The sequence below is a fragment of the Microcebus murinus genome, chromosome 4 (genome assembly GCF_040939455.1).
Source record: "Microcebus murinus isolate Inina chromosome 4, M.murinus_Inina_mat1.0, whole genome shotgun sequence".
Taxonomy (NCBI): Eukaryota; Metazoa; Chordata; class Mammalia; order Primates; family Cheirogaleidae; genus Microcebus; species Microcebus murinus.
This window is the reverse complement of record NC_134107.1, coordinates 99290536-99305791: the sequence shown is the minus strand read 5'-3', so window position 1 is coordinate 99305791 and position 15256 is coordinate 99290536. Positions and strand designations below refer to the sequence as shown.

At 52.0% G+C, this 15256-nt stretch overlaps 1 protein-coding gene across 2 annotated transcripts in view; it reads right to left on the bottom strand.

Moving 5' to 3' along the window:
- GRIK4 (glutamate ionotropic receptor kainate type subunit 4) overlaps positions 1-15256 on the bottom strand; it is a 418916-nt gene that overhangs the window by 109404 nt on the left and 294256 nt on the right. For both annotated transcript variants that reach the window (XM_012773499.2, XM_076002592.1), the window contains exon 8: positions 7829-7990. In XM_012773499.2, the coding sequence (XP_012628953.2) occupies positions 7829-7990 (162 nt within the window). The remainder of the gene's footprint in view (positions 1-7828; positions 7991-15256) is intronic.

Sequence of the window (15256 nt, the reverse complement as noted above, 5' to 3'; positions counted from 1 at the left end):
TTTTCTTTTCTTCCACTTTTATTCAGCCCTTACCCTCTGGCACGTACCCTGGACCTAGACACCTCCCCACTGTCCACAGAGACGTCCTACCAGGCCACTGAGTCCCCTCCGCCTGCATCTCCCCTCCTGTCTGTCCCCTGGTCCTAAGGCCCCCTGAGACCTGAAAACTAAGCAGATAAGGGCATCCACATCCCGAGACGGAGACCAGTGGAAAACTCTGCAGTCCTGTGGAGCCGGGCTGAGCCGGGCTGAGCAGCCCCGCTCCGGAGCCCCCCATCCATCACCACCTCTCTCTTCGCCACCCCTGCCCTTCCCCTGTGCTGCTTGGCTCCTTCTTTATCTGATTCGAGGCTCACCTGCCGCGTGCTCCTCCGCAAGCCTCCCACCGTCCTTGTCCTTTGCACATAATTCACTTTTCCCTGAGCACATGTGGCTCTTTTATTAATGGGCCTCTCGCATTTCCTTGCCAAAAGGACATATGGAAATTATGAATGCTACAGACTCTGCTTTTCTGGCTTAGACAAACATCTGCCTGAGGGGGAGTTAGTTACCCTGATTGATACTGGCTTCTAGCTCCTTCGGTCTGGCCGTTTAAATGACACTGTAAGCCAGTTTCTCTTGCTCCTTCACCCTCGCCTCCCAGTTAGCCTCCCCATTCTAAGATAAACTGCAGAGCGTTCGAACTGGAAGGATCCTAGAAAACAACTGGTCTGACTCTCTCATTTTATGAAAGGAGAAACCGAGGCGCAAGGAGTTCTGCTCCTGCCCAAAATCACAAGGGGAGACAGCACACAGCCAGGCCTGGATGCCCAGCACCCTTGTCCGGCCTGGTGTCTTCCCCCTCACTGCCCGACAAGGCTCCCCTCAGGAAGCCCAGCTTGTCTTTGCTCTACCAGCTTTGTTCTCGTCCCTAACCCCAAGACAACTTGGGACAATCTTTCCATTATTGTCACTCCACAGCAGACAGGAGTGTGGGACTCTTGCGCCAGGGCTGGGGACAGGAGGGGTGGTGGGCGGACTTCTCGAACGTCCACTGTGCCTCTTGGCCTGACTATTTATTTGTCCTCGTAGCACCCATCCTCCTCTTCTTCCTCCCATTTCATTTGGGTGTCCCCCCGACCCTGCCCAAGCTGCCAGGAGCTCAGAGGAGGCCGACCCAGCCCCAGGTGCCAGGTGAGCCAGGTGAGCGACCCAAGAGCCATCCCATCCCCCTGCCAGTGTGGGATTCGGGACTGCGCAGTGACTCAACTCAGATCAATGAGACGTGCACTGAGGTCTGGTGTGAGGGGTTTGCTCCTCAGGAAAGTTTCCTGAGAAACTCTCTCCTAAGAGAGACAGTCTTTCTTCCTCCTCTGGACACTTCTGCATTTGGTTGTGATGCCTGGAACTGCTGCAACCATCCTGGCTCCAGCTCGAGCATGAAGTTGACACCACGGACAACAGAGGAGAGACAGAAGTGACCTGGGCCTCCAAACGCATCGCTCTGGAATCTTGCTAAGCCATGCAATAACACATTTCCTTTTTTGCATCAGGCATCTTAATTCAGAGTTCCTGTTGCTGAGAGCCAAGAGCACCCTAACTAGTCTTGAGGGCCTGGGGGTCCCTTTCCTCTCAGGGGTCCTGTTGTCCCAGGCCCAGAGATGCCTGGGCTTCACCTCCTCTCTCCAGGCCCCTTTGTCCCCTGGCGAGGCTGTGTGCTGGTCCCCGAGAGACCCCCATCGCTGCAGACTTGCAGATGAAGCCCACCACGCCATTTCTCACACCCTCCCACCAAGCCCCGAGCTTGTTCCTGCCACGTGCTTTTTGCTATTCCCACTCCGTCTGGGATGCGGTTTTCTTGGTTGATGCGCTCATATTAGCTCGTGATCTAGATGCGGAGAGAGCAGTGTGTGCCTGTTCGCAGTGTTCTCTGGCATCTCTAACTCTAGGGCCTTCAAGATTCTTCAAGTACTTCTGGTAATAACTCCAGCTATGGGTACCGAGGGTGGGGAGCGGGTAGAAGCAAAGTCCTCAATCTGATCTCCTTTCCACCTATGTGTGGCCTCCAGAGGAGGGCTGCAGGTGGCACATCCCCAGTAAGCTCTGGGCTCCACGGGTCCTCTCTGCGGTTCAGCCTGGTCTGGTCCCAGCTGACACCTCCTAAGCCCCAAACATCTTCTCTCCCAAGGCAGTCTCCCCACATCTGCCATCCATAACCAGGACAGCTCTCTTTCGTTGGCCCCTGGAGATCTGCCCAGGCCTCTCACCTGGATCCTCCAAACCACTTCTCTGAGAAGTCACCTCCCATCCCTCCCCCTCCTCCTTCTGCCTCCCCCAGTCGCCAAGCTCCTCCCCTCACCCAGTTTCACCTCCGATGGTGTGGGAGCCTGTAATCTCTCTGCCTCATCAGTTTTCCCATCTCGTTTCAGATCTCCATCTCGAAGCATCTTTTTTGCTCTCCTAAATGCTTTCTCTCTCTGCTATTATTTACTCACTTAGCTCTGGAGAGCACTGGGGACTGCAGTCAGGGGAAAGCGGGTTCTGTTACAAAAGCCCTCCGTCCACGGCCCACATCTCCACTTCTGGGCCCTCCCGGGGAGGGAGGTGTCCCATTCCCGTTTCCTCTCTTTCTGTGGCCTCCGCTCCCCCTCCGTTTGTGTGAGCGCCTCTCGGTTTTGTCTCCGCTTCTCTTGTCCCTGCCTCTTCTAAATATTAAATTCCCCAAATGGCTCAATCCTCATTTAAAATCCTCTCTTCTTCCTTGGCACCAGAACGTTGCTTGGCAATGAACCCTCGATTCTCTTGTTTTTATATTTTCATTTGGTTCTCCATTGTTATTTTCTTTTGAGCTGTTTGCAAATTGTTTAGGGGAATGAAAGACTCTGTATAAATTAAGATGAATCAATTCTGACTCAGGGAGTTGTGGCTGAGTTCCTTCCTCCTCGCCTGCAGTGGAAATAGGAATGTCTTCTAGACACACACCTGTAACCCTCGTCGCTGCCCAGGCCCAGGAGGACTGGGTTCCCGGGATCCTTTGGGTGCCCATTTGTCTCCGAGCCTCTGCAGCTTAAACTCTACCCTCCACCCCCATATAATACCAGGACAGGCACCATTAAAATCTCATGGAATAGTTCTTACAATCTGGATTTTATTCAATGAAATAAACACTTAATTACAAACATCTGCTTTAGCCTAAATTCTAATTACTTAATCTAGCCATCTGTAATTTTAATGATTTTTCGAGATTTTCGTTCTTTGCAGCGTGATTAATGGGAGCGGCATGTGGAACTAGCGGGCGTGTGTCTCTGTTCGCGACACTCCTTGTGCTGCGTGCATTGTCTCGGGCAGAGGCACGTGTGCGCTGGCTGTCAGCCACCTGGCGGGGACGGCCCAGGGGCAGACTGAGCCTCCTTTTGTGGTTGCCTCTCAGGTCAGCCATACCTCTCCCTGCTGCCGCTAGAACTGGGATCCCTTTCTAGAAAGCTCCACCTGGAATACTGAAGGCCTGACGGGGAAGTTGAGGAAGAGAGGGAGACTCCTACGCAAGTCGGGAGAAAAAAGGCAAAGGAGAGAAGAAGATGCCAAGAGTGGAGAGAGAATGGGGAGCACCAAGTGTAGGAGGGAGAGAGAGAGAGAGATGGAAAAGAGGTTCTGGGAAGAAGAGAAGAGGGCAAAGGAGGGGAGAGGAGGAAAAGAGAGAGTGTCGCCACTGAGGCAGGAGCTGGCTGCAGCTGTCGAGGGGGGCTCAGTCGGGGAGACAACACAGCCTGTGTTTTCCTGGAACTGGCTGACTCTCTCGCTCTAAGCTCCCCAGGACGTGGAAGAGCTGGGCTGTGGGTGCTGAGAATTCCTCAGCCCCTGAAGGGACAGGAAGAGGCAGTGCTTTTCCGAAGGCAGTTGCTAAAGTGAGGAGCCCTGAGGGGGTAAGCTTCCTTCCCACACTCTGAGGTGCGAGTGTCTGTAACACCTTCCCTCCCCCACCCTGGAGGCGATGGCCGGAAGGTCTTCTGTCACTGAGAGGCAGCTGCAGGCTCAGTCCAGTGCCACCTAGCTCTTCTGTGCCTCAGTTTCCTCAGTTGTCAAGGAGTGCATGACCACTCTTGACCTTTACGGGGATTCCCTGAGGAGGAGGAGGAAGGGGTCAAGGTGAGGTAATTTCGTGGGAAGGACTGCCTCAGTCTTCAGCGCCTTGCCGACGTGAAATCCAACGGGATGAGCACCCCGCTCCCCTCAGCAAGAAACAATCCTGCTCCATTTTGTGGGCAAGAACACCAGAGGGGCTTGGCTGGGGGAGAGCACGCCGCAGCGGAAGCAGCACTGTGACCCGCACGGGGACCGCTGCAGGCCCGAGGCTCGCAGCGATCCCCCGCACACCGTCCCGGCACAGCCCTGAGCAGGGACAGCCCGTCCTCTCTCTGGTTCTCCACCCCGGCTCGCAGGGCGCCTCGGGGAATGCCCCCACTCACCGAATGCCCCCAGACATTCTCGGGGAGTGCAAGTTGCCCAGGCCTGGAGAGCTCTGAGACTGGACTGGGAAGCAGACACGTGAGGTCAGGGGTTCTGCCTTTTAACCTGCCCCGGGCTGCTTCCGCGGGACGGGACGTCCCCAGGCCACAGAGCGAGCCAGCGCGTGGCCCTGCTCCACCGGAGGGGCCGAGGACCTGCCCACCGTGTCGCTCATGGAAAAGGAGCAGCCAATTCTCTGCTTCCTTCTCTTCTGAAAAGCCTTCCCTGACCTCTCCAGGCAGAAGCCAGGGGCTTCCCTGGGCCGTTTTCCTAGAGGTGGGTCCCGCCCCCCGAGTGTGCGCGCCCCGTGCGGTCCTTCTTCACCGTACAGTCTCTGCACGCATGACGGGTCCCAGTCCTTCACGCACTCTGCATCCAGGCATTCAGGCCGTTTGCCATGTGACTTTGCATTTTTTTCCCCTGTAGAAGGGTACATTTCCTGGCTGTGTGATTTTATCTGTGTGACTTTTTTTGGCCAACAAGATGAGGGCGTGCCTGTTCTGGGGAGCTTAGGACTAAGAGATCTCGTGTGTTTCCATTTGCTTCGCCACCCTGCTGCCATCGCCGTGGGACCATGCCAGGCTGGCCTGCTGGTCCAGGGAAGGGTGAGAGGCGCGTGCGGCAGAGCCGCCCAGCTGGGCCAGCTTAGATGCGCTATCCTGAGCTGCCCCTCGGATGCATAAGCGATTTAACCGTGCGCTGCTGTATGCTAATGACAGCTTGTGGTTTGCATCTATGTAGCAAAAGCTAGCTGATACATTTACTAATGCCTGTCCTAGCATCTGGCGTATAGGTTGTTATATAAATTTTATGAATAATTGGCAATTGAAGATGGGAACACATCCCATTTCATCTTCACAACAATCCTCTAAGATGGCCAAGCATAACTGGCCCAAAATTATAAAGAATCTGAGGCCCAGAGGGGTTACATCACTACCTAAGATCACACAGCAAGAAAACGACAAGGCCAGTATTTGAATTCAGGCCCTGGGCCTCCAAGGCCAGCAAGTCTGATGACAGCCAGCGCTGACCTGCAGCTCTCTGAAAGGCGCCCCCCAGCCCTCGTGTCGGATCCTTACAAAGGATGCCACCAAGTACCAAGGGCCTCTCACCTGCCTGCTCACAGCCAACGTGAGCACTAATGCAAGGGCTGAAACCTGCAGGGAGGAACTGGAAACAGAGCCTGGGACCTTTTTTTTCACTAGGCCATATACCAAATGTGGTAGGGTTTGCGCTGCGGAGGAGGAGGCAGATTTTTCCCCCTTTGCTGCTATCGTGCCGTGAGCCTTTCAAGTTCATCAGCACCTGTGAAAACATTGGCGTGGCGACTGAAAGAACTGCAGGGTCGGCCAGAGAACAGGGCCTGTACTGCTGCTGGTGGATGAGTCTGATCCTGCATGTGACCCTGTGCTTGAGGATGTCCTTCGCTGTCCCTTACGCCATCAAATGGGGGTGAGGACCCCCTTCCTTCAGATGCCCCCTCAAATCCTTCCTATGGGATTTTAGGTCTAAAACAGCTTGTTGGGATGTGCTCTACAAACCTTTGAAACTGCTTTCTCAAACCCTCTTCTCCTGGTCCAGTTCCCTGGATCAAAGCTTCCTGAGTTTTTCATGGGCTCTCATCCCCTTACCTACCCCTTACTTCCTAAGATTGTCCCCAGGCTACATCATCGTAAAGGAAGAGAGTTTTGGGAAAGGTCACCTTGTCTCTGCCCTGCCTGCAGCAGGCCCACCCTGGATCACCACACTGGCTAACTACTAATTAGTCGCCCATGTGTGCAGATGTCTAGACACGCCTCTGCCTCTGGGCATGTCTTACCAAGACAGGTGTCACTCCTAGTTGGAGTGGGACAACCTCCCACTCCAGGAGGGTGCCCGATTCCATTGCCATCTCCTAGGCCTAGTTCTTTTTCATTTCTCTCCGCCTCCAACTCATCATTCCACCTGATTCACTCACTCATTCATTCTACAAACAGCTATTGACTACAGGCATGCATTGCTTAATGAAGGGAAGAAGTTCTAAAAAATACATTGTTAGGCAATGTTGTCATTGTGGGACCATCACAGAATGCACTTATACAAACCTGGACGGAACAGCCTACTGCACACCTAGGCTAGGTGGTATGGCCTATTGCTCCTGGGCCACACACCTGTACAGCATGTTACTGCACTGAACACTGCAGGCAACTGTATCACAATGTGTGTATCTAAACATACCTAAACATGGAAAAGGTACAGTAAAAATATGGCATTAGAATTTTATGGAACCACTCTCATATAGGTCCCCAGAGTGCATCGTTGCCTGAGACACCCTTATGCAGCACATGGCTGTACCTGTCCTTTTGCCAGGCCAATTTCGGTACAATGTGGCAAGGAAATGATGGTACCAGAGAGGGGCGAACAGCACAGTGGTTAAAAGTATAAACCGTATGGCCACATGGCCTGGCTTCCATCCTGGTTCCTCGCCAGTTGTGTGACCCCTGAGCTATTTACTTAGCCTTTCTGGGCCTCAGTTTTATGATCTGTAAAATGGAGACACCATTACTTCAGGAAGTCGTTCTGAGCATCACATGGCCTGCCTCGTGGGGCTTTTAAAAATGAAACAAAGTGTGTAACATGGCCGGGACAGGACACAGAAAGCCGCACAATCCTGGTCTCCTGAGAACCTGCCTTTTAACAAACGGACGCAAGCAGGTAGACCTGACCTGCTCCACAGAGGAAGAACACACAGCCCAAAGGCAATGGCCAGGGAAAGGTCTGCTCCCATCACACACCACACGGGAAGGAGCGACAGAGAGCACTCACAAGGGGAAGGCAGAGGAAGCCTCTGCGGATGGGCTCCTGCTCAGGAAGTGGCCCGGGCTAGGGGGTGGGAAGAGCCAGAGGTCAGGGCATCTAGCTCCACTCTGCAGCAGGCATGGTGTTGGCACGTCCCCACCCCTCACCTCGTTCCAGCCGGGGCTTCACTTTCCTTATCTGAACAACGAGGAAGCGGATCAGCTAAGAGGCCCTTCCAACAGCAAGATTCTTGCATCCTACGCTCAGGAAGTCCTTGGCAATAGCATTGTCAGGAGTCCGGCCACAGGAGACTCGCAGACATCACTAAATGACAGCTTGGGGCCACCACACGATTCTTTCCCTACTGCCTTCTCGACCAAGTTTGTAGTTCTTGAGCTCACTGCTTCCCAAACTGTATCCCTTGCACCCGTGTGCCGGCACCTCTACACATCTCCTTAGTGCTGGGACTGGAGAAAGGAGAAGAAGGCTGGACTCCAAGAGGGCTTGTAACCCGGGGCTTTGCCCGCAGAGGGGACACCAGGGAGAAGCTCGGGTGGGTACTTACCGCAGGCCCGGTGAAGGGCGCATGGTCACAGTTCTCCTGCCAAGACTGGTTGAGGCTCTGGGCAAACTCTTGGAAGAAAGCATGGGATTGGTTGAAAATGGAAAATCCCAGGATGTTGACACGATCGTCCACAAGGCTGTCCATTCTCTGGAGCGAGAACTCCTGGAAAGACCCAGCAGTCAGAAATAGAGAGTGTGGTTAGGCAGGGATGGCGTGAGGGGCAGGTGCTGCTAGAGCACATCCAGGTCCCTCGTTCTAGTCCAACAATCACTAGATACTCTGCCGGGAACCAGGGGTCCAGAGACAACTCAGAGTGGTTTTCCCGGGAGCTCACAGTGTCACGGTCAGGATGGGGGTGGAGGGAGAGAAATAAGCAGAATGATCTAGGTATATACAAAATGCACTAGATGGAGAGAAAAACTCCACGTGCCTGGTGGAGGCAGCCCTGCATCCACCATGCGTGAACTGAGTCTTGAAGGATGCGTAGGTATTTTCTGGGTGGAAAATGTGGCGGGACAAAGGCTATTCCAGCCAGAAATCACTACGTATACAAAGGCACAGAGGTGAGAAAGTACACGGTCCTTTCAAGGAGCTGCCTGTGGTGTACTTGGACAAAAGCATCACTCCTTAAAGTGTGATTCTACCACCAGGATCACCCAGGGTTCTTGTTAAAAAGTGATGATCCCTGCACCCCACCTAGCACCAGCTGTATCTGAGTCTGGGGAGCTGAGCCTCGGGAGTCTGCATTTTCAGCAGGTCCCCAAGTCCTATGCACCCAAAGCGTGGGTTAGTGTACAGGCTGCATGGGGGACGATGGGTGAGAAATGAAGCCAGAGAGGTCGGCAGGGGCCAGACCACCAGGGGTCGACACCAGGCCAGGGAGTTTGCACTCTGTCCTTGTGGGTGAGGGGACCCAAGGGGATCGTTAGCAGAGAAGTGCCCAAATCAAGCTTGCTTTCTAAGAATCTCAACCTGAAGGTCTGCAGGTAGGGTTGTGCCTTCCTTTATCATTATTTTCTTCATTCATTTAGCAAATATTTAAGTGTTTATCATGTGCCAGACACTGGTCTAGGCACAGAGAACACAAATAAGAGAGATACACTTGCTGCCCTAGAGGAGCTTGCAGGTTAGTGAGAGGGACAGTAAGGGAACAAACTCGTCACCTGTTGGGGGTGGTAGCTGGGGACTGCCATTTTAGATGAGGCACTCAGAGAAACCCACCACGGGCAGTGACATTTAGAAGTTCAAGAGAGATTCTTCCAACCACCTTCATCCAATCCTCACCCAGCCACCTGGCCAGGGCCACGTGTTAGCCTGCAGATGTGAGTGCCGCTGAGGCCACTTAGTGTTATAGGAAGGAGTAGTGTCCTCCTCTGTGCCCAGGTCCTGGCCCTCTAAACCCTCCCAGGACCCTACACAGGGGAACCAGGCAAGAAGGTAGGGCGTATTCAGTTCACGGATACCCATTCCTGGAAAAAGGCCTGAAAATGTGGCTCAGGCCATCTTCTCACAATGAAGCCGCCTTCGCCACACATTCATTCTGAGTGCCCTGCACGCAGCTCCCTGCCCCCGGAGCACACAGTACTTACAGAGCCCCCAGACCAACCTATCAGCCGCGCAGCCTGCCAGGACAGATGGCAGGTGCCCTGGGCTTACTTTCTGGCGGGGCAGAAGCAAGTCTTTCCTCCAGGCAGTCTGCTTTCCTGAAGGCGTAGCTGCTCCAGGCCCTGGTGCCTCTCTTGCAGCCTCGCTCACATCTCCAGCCTCCGTGGAGGAGGCCTCGGGCTACGGGCCTGAGCTCACCCCCCTCCCCCCCCAGAGCCCAGCCTCATTAGCTCCAGCCTGCAGACTGGAGTTACGGAGCCTCCTCTGCAGCCATCAACCCCTGACAGAGTGGAGTTGGATGAGGAGTAAGTGTATTTTGGATCCTGCCACATTCCCATCAGGGGACATGGGCGTGCCAGAGAATGTATTGATTCCTAAGCTGGTGTCATCTCCCGTCTCTCTAACAGGGCAGCTGCCCATGTGCTGTGGGCGACCAGCAGGAGCGAGGGGGCAGATGGCTGATGAGAAGAGATGTGCTTGGCAAGGGTGAGACGACCGCGGCACAGAGCCAGGCTGTCATCGGGAACATAAGGGGCCTCGCTGGCCACGGCTGGTGGGGGCTGAAGAACGTCCTCTTTCCCCTGGCGTCCTTACCAGCGTGGGCAGACACTTCACCCACCTCCACCCTCTCCGTACATGCACAGCCTCATGGACGGAGGCCTGTTTCAAGGAAGCCCTGATCTCTTAGCTGTCCACAGACCCGCAGGGCCAGTCAGGGCGACGTAGTGGATAAGGGCTTCGGTGTTCAGACCCAGGTTCTGCACCGTACCGGCTGCATGACCTTAAGCAAGGTCTTTTAACCTTTCTGGGCATCAGGTCCTCATTTTGTAAAATAGATACAATAGCATTAGGCAACCTTATAGGTCGTTTCAAGGAACAAATAAGATGTACGCAAAGGCTTAGCATCCTGCGTGGCAAATGTGATAGTTACTGAAATACAACCAAGAGAACCTGGGCAGCTTCTGGCCCCCTATTTTGGTCCCACTTGTCCTAGAAACCTGAGTTAGGAAGGTGTTTCCTGCAAATGCATGTTATAGGCAGTGTGAGAATGAATGAGTTAATTGCAGACACTTAGACAGAATCTATCAAGAAGACAGCCGGTCTGTCTTCCTGCCTTTTAATTCCAAACTTCTTATCCCTCAATTATATCCTACTTTCAAAGGCCCCTTAAGATAAAAAGATTCCAGAAGCTTCCTTGATAATTCATTCTATTTATAATGACTCATGGGATAGCTTGTTGAAGGACAGGAAGGTGGGTATGCTCTTTCACTGCAATTTCCCAAGACACTTCAGGGTTCTACTCCCTAAGCATCCTTACAGTTGGGAAATTCTTCCATATCTAAACTTAGACTCTCCTACTGCCATTGAAGGCTATTTTCTAAAAGAATATGGGAAACAGATGACCATCACCAATTTATATGCAGTGAAATTCTTCCATGCCAGTATTTCTCAAAGTGTGCTGCTCAGAAATTTCCCCAAAACAAGGCTCCTAGTTCAAACAAGGTTAGAAATAAGGCAAGAAAACATCACATATGATATTGTCCTTTTTGAGACACATAAGGCACACTAGCATATTAAAGGCTGAAAGAAGTCCTGCAGTGAAACAGCTCATTTAATTTTGTTTAACCTGAAATTTCCAAACACGCTGACCATGCATGGGGCATGTTTTTCCCTCCAAAGCCCACGAGTGGCTCACAGTAGTGTTCCATAGGACGCAACCTGGGAAATGCTACTCTAAATGGATTCAGAGGGGCATGTATTATAAACCCCAAATCAAGTGGTGGGGACGATTTGCTGGAGAGATAGTTCATAAAAATTAATAAATTTCAGATGGGAAGGGGTTAAAGGTCACCCGATTTCTGCTGCCCACCTCCAGCCCTAACAATGCACACCTGGTTCCCCCAGGTTCCCCGGCCACACTACCTGGCCAGCTGCCACCTTTGTAAAATGACAGAAATGGTGGGAGTGGCCCCTGGGGTGGAACAGGCTCTCATGGGAGCCCCGATCTTCTTGTTATAGAAGTCCCCAGAAGGGTCCCTGCTACCAGTAGGAGTGGAGTCCCAGTGTCCCGACACCGGGGAAACCAGGGTAAAGAACAGAGCAAACGGCCACCTGGTAAAGCCAAGTGGTAGGGCAGGACCAAGACCAAATCCTCCACTACTCCAAGGGTGCACGGCTTTGAGACAGCCCCCCGCTGCCGTTACTTGTTCAAGAGTGTGATTTCCCTCCAACGGACTCTACGTTCCCAGACAGCGAAGATGTGCCTGCCTCATTTTTGAGCTCCACTCCACGCCTGGCAGAGTGCCTGATACCTAGAAGCTGTTTGGTCAGTGTTGGTTGAAGGACCGTTGACTGGAGACATCTCAATGCCTTGGGGCCCTCACTGTGGCCAGTGCTGTCTAATCACACAGTCTTGCACCACAGGAGGTGTGAGAGCATGAGTGGAAGTTGTACCAACCCCCGATTGTCCTCTGGAAGTTGCATTATTGTATTTGGAAAAAAAAATCCTGATAGATTGCTTTTTTATCACTGGGCCTTCAGGTTAACATTTTAAAATATGTCCGTGTGTGTGTGTGTGTGTGTGTGTGTGTGTGTGTGTGTGTGTGTGTGTGTGCATGTGCGTGAATCCTGTGTGCACAGTGATATTTAAGGATCCTCATTACTACAGTTCAAGGTCAGGTCACAGCCACAAGTGGATACAGGGAGCCGTTGCCCTGGGACGACGCTGCCTGGTGGACGTGGCTTGAGAGCTGCATGCTGCACTCACCACGGGTGGTACAGCTGACTGCGTGCCCCTCACTGTCTCCAGCAGGGGTGACATGTCCAAAGTCCTGGTTTACAGACAGGCATCCATTCGCTGCTCAGCTGCAGGAAACTTTCCACGGACCTACAGCCTGTTCATCCACCTGGGCCAAAGACAGGCCAGGAAGCAAAGACAGGCTGCGAGTGGGGGCTGAGCTGGGGATGGGCCTGCAGAGGAGGTGCCAGGGCCCAGGTAGATTTGTCGGAGGAGAGGGATTGGAAAACTGCGTAGTTGTCATGGCTGCGAGTGGAATGACCATGCTCCACACCACACGGGGTCCAAGTGCCAAGAAACACACGACTTTGGTGCCAAGTGTTCGGGAGCATGGGGGGGCGGTAAGGGAAATAAATGATGGGCAGAACTCGTGGGCAGCCTCTGCAAGGGCAGGGAGTGCAGGGGAAGAGGTGTCCTCTTTGAGAAGCGGGGACACATTCAGCCTGGGCTAAGCAGCCAAGTCCCATCCCTGGGGACTGGAGTTAGTCAACCCGGGAGATAGGACAAGATTGGTTGAATATAGATGAAAGCACAAGAGCTTCTAACGATACAGGCTTGGCTCCTGTGCTTGACTTTAAGGAGAAAAAGATGCAAGGAAAACACAAATCCAGATATGTCTTTCAGTCAAGTCCATCTCCTAACCCAGGCCAAATGGGGAAGTAGGGCAAGTGGCATTCTGCGACGTTCTCTCTGCCCGACAGCCCCATCTCCCCCTTCTCCAAGATATTTCTAACCCAGTAAGTGCATCACTATTGTCCTGGCCAGCTAAGCTAGAAACTTCAGAGGCAGCCTCAACTATCTTCCTCTTTTAACTCCATACCAACCTATTGCCAATTCTATCAAACCTACCTCCTGAATGTCTCTTGAACCTCCCTTCCTTTCCAACTCCTCCAGGTTAGGGCCTCGTTGTTTCCTCTTTGCAATAGCTGCCTGTTTCATGGAGATCATGCCTCTGATCTTGCGATAGATGGCCACTGTATTGTTCAACCCCTGGTGCCTTTTACAGTGATCACAATGTGAATGGGACCCCTGGCACTGCACAATGTGGCATCAGCAAGCTGCAGCAGGTACTAGAAAGTCCACGTTTTGGGGTAAGACAGTCCTGGATTCAGATCCTGATTTGGCCACATACTGGTTGGGTGATCTCGGGCAGGTCTCTGAACTTCCAGTTTGTTCACCTGTCAAGTGTGGATAAGAACATCTACCTTGCAGGGGTAATCCATGGAAAGTGCAATCCACGCTCCACGCTGCAGTGTTATGCAAGAGGGTGAGCTGCCCCCTTCTCCGAGTCCTCATGCTACAGCTGGGCCATGTCAAAGTGAAATATCTGGCCTGGGGGCTTCTCCTTCCTCCTTCTCTTCCCCCTCACTTGGCAAGAAGTGACTCTTAGCTGCTTGCAAAATGAGAAAAGTTTTGCTGAACACCATAAGTTTTGCTTGTTACCACCATAAGGTATTCATAGCTTAGTGTCACTGTAAGTGTTGCCACACAAAGCTTGAGTTCAAGTTCCAGATCTTCCAACCATAAATAATAATAACAAATCAATAGTGGTACTAATAACTACTACAATTTATTGACCACCAACTGTGTGCCAAGGGGAAGGCACTCCACTGAGAACAGGGAGGCTGAGGCCTGCCCCACACCACGTCTGTTCAGCATGGAGAAGCTGGAGAAGGAATATGAGCAAACGCCAGGGTGCGGCAGGTGGGAAGGGATTAGAAATAAACGCAGCATCACTGAAGGCTTGTGTGGCTTAAGTGGTGCAGAGAAGCAGACAGTCGAATGCAGCTTCGTGAACTTGGCCAAATTCTGCTGAGAGTTGTTCAGCAGTCTCGGCTATCCCTAAAAAATTCTCTCTATGCTCATCATTATTTGAGCCACAAATGCTTCCCTGCTGACCTGGGAACTCCCAGAAGGTACAGAGGACTGTGGACTGTCTCGCTCATTGCCATATCTCTGGCACCTAGAGAAAATCAGTGAAACAAAAACTCCCTCTTTGGCTTAATTAATTGGTTAGGAGAATAACTGTGCTAGAGAGAGAGGGTATGGATTGGAGTTAGAACATTTTAAATCATATATTGTCTACTGGCATTTCGTCCTAGATTTTCCTCTCTGAAATCCCACATTAGAAAAGCCAATTATTGGGTTTTTTTTTAAAAAAAATTCAAATGTCTTTATTTTTATCTCTTTTAATTAGATAAGTTTCCTCATTTAAAAGTGGTGGAAATAATACCTATAGTGCTGCTGTGAGACTCAAAAGAGATAATACACAGGAGTGTTCTATGTAGACTGGAAGTATGATATAGAATCCTTGAGTTATTAGCATTATTAGAAGTTGTAATAAAATAGCTCAAGGAAAGCATTCTCACGTACTTTCAGACATCATTAGCAGGCCATGAGGAAGGCCGAGAGATGAGGGGGCCTTCCGGAGACCTCCCGGCTTCTGCATAAGGCCCCTCAGTCTCAGTTCGCCCAAGAAACTTAACAGCTCCCTTCCTGCCAGGCTCATAGGCAACCTATAAGAGGGGTCACCCCAACGCCTCTACGACCTCTGAACCCTCTCCCAGTTCAGCCACCTGGATCCAGTTGGGTTGTGCCATCTCTATTTGCAGCCTCTTCACTCCAGAACGGGCTCCATTTCTTAACAGTGGTGTTTCAAACTCCGTAACCCCCTTAACAGTGGGATTTCGAGCAGTTCCTTATTTCTTGCCTGCTCTCATCCAAGTTTCAGCCTTTGATCCTCTCTGCTCCATGCTCAACCCTGGCCCCTAACTGCCTAGGAGAGGAAGCTGGCACCCAAATCAAAGTAATTTATTTGAGTATCAGTTTATTAGTGAGTGTAACAGCATCAGCCCCTCCCCTGGATGGGGCTCTACACAGCTTATAAGGCGCTTTCCTGTACTGCTCTTGTGCCTTCCAACCATACTTGGAAGTGGACAGGTTTCATCCACATTCCCACTTGGTAGAAGAAGAAACTGAAGTTCCCAGGAGTTAAATGTCTTTCCCAAAAGACAGACTTGGAATTA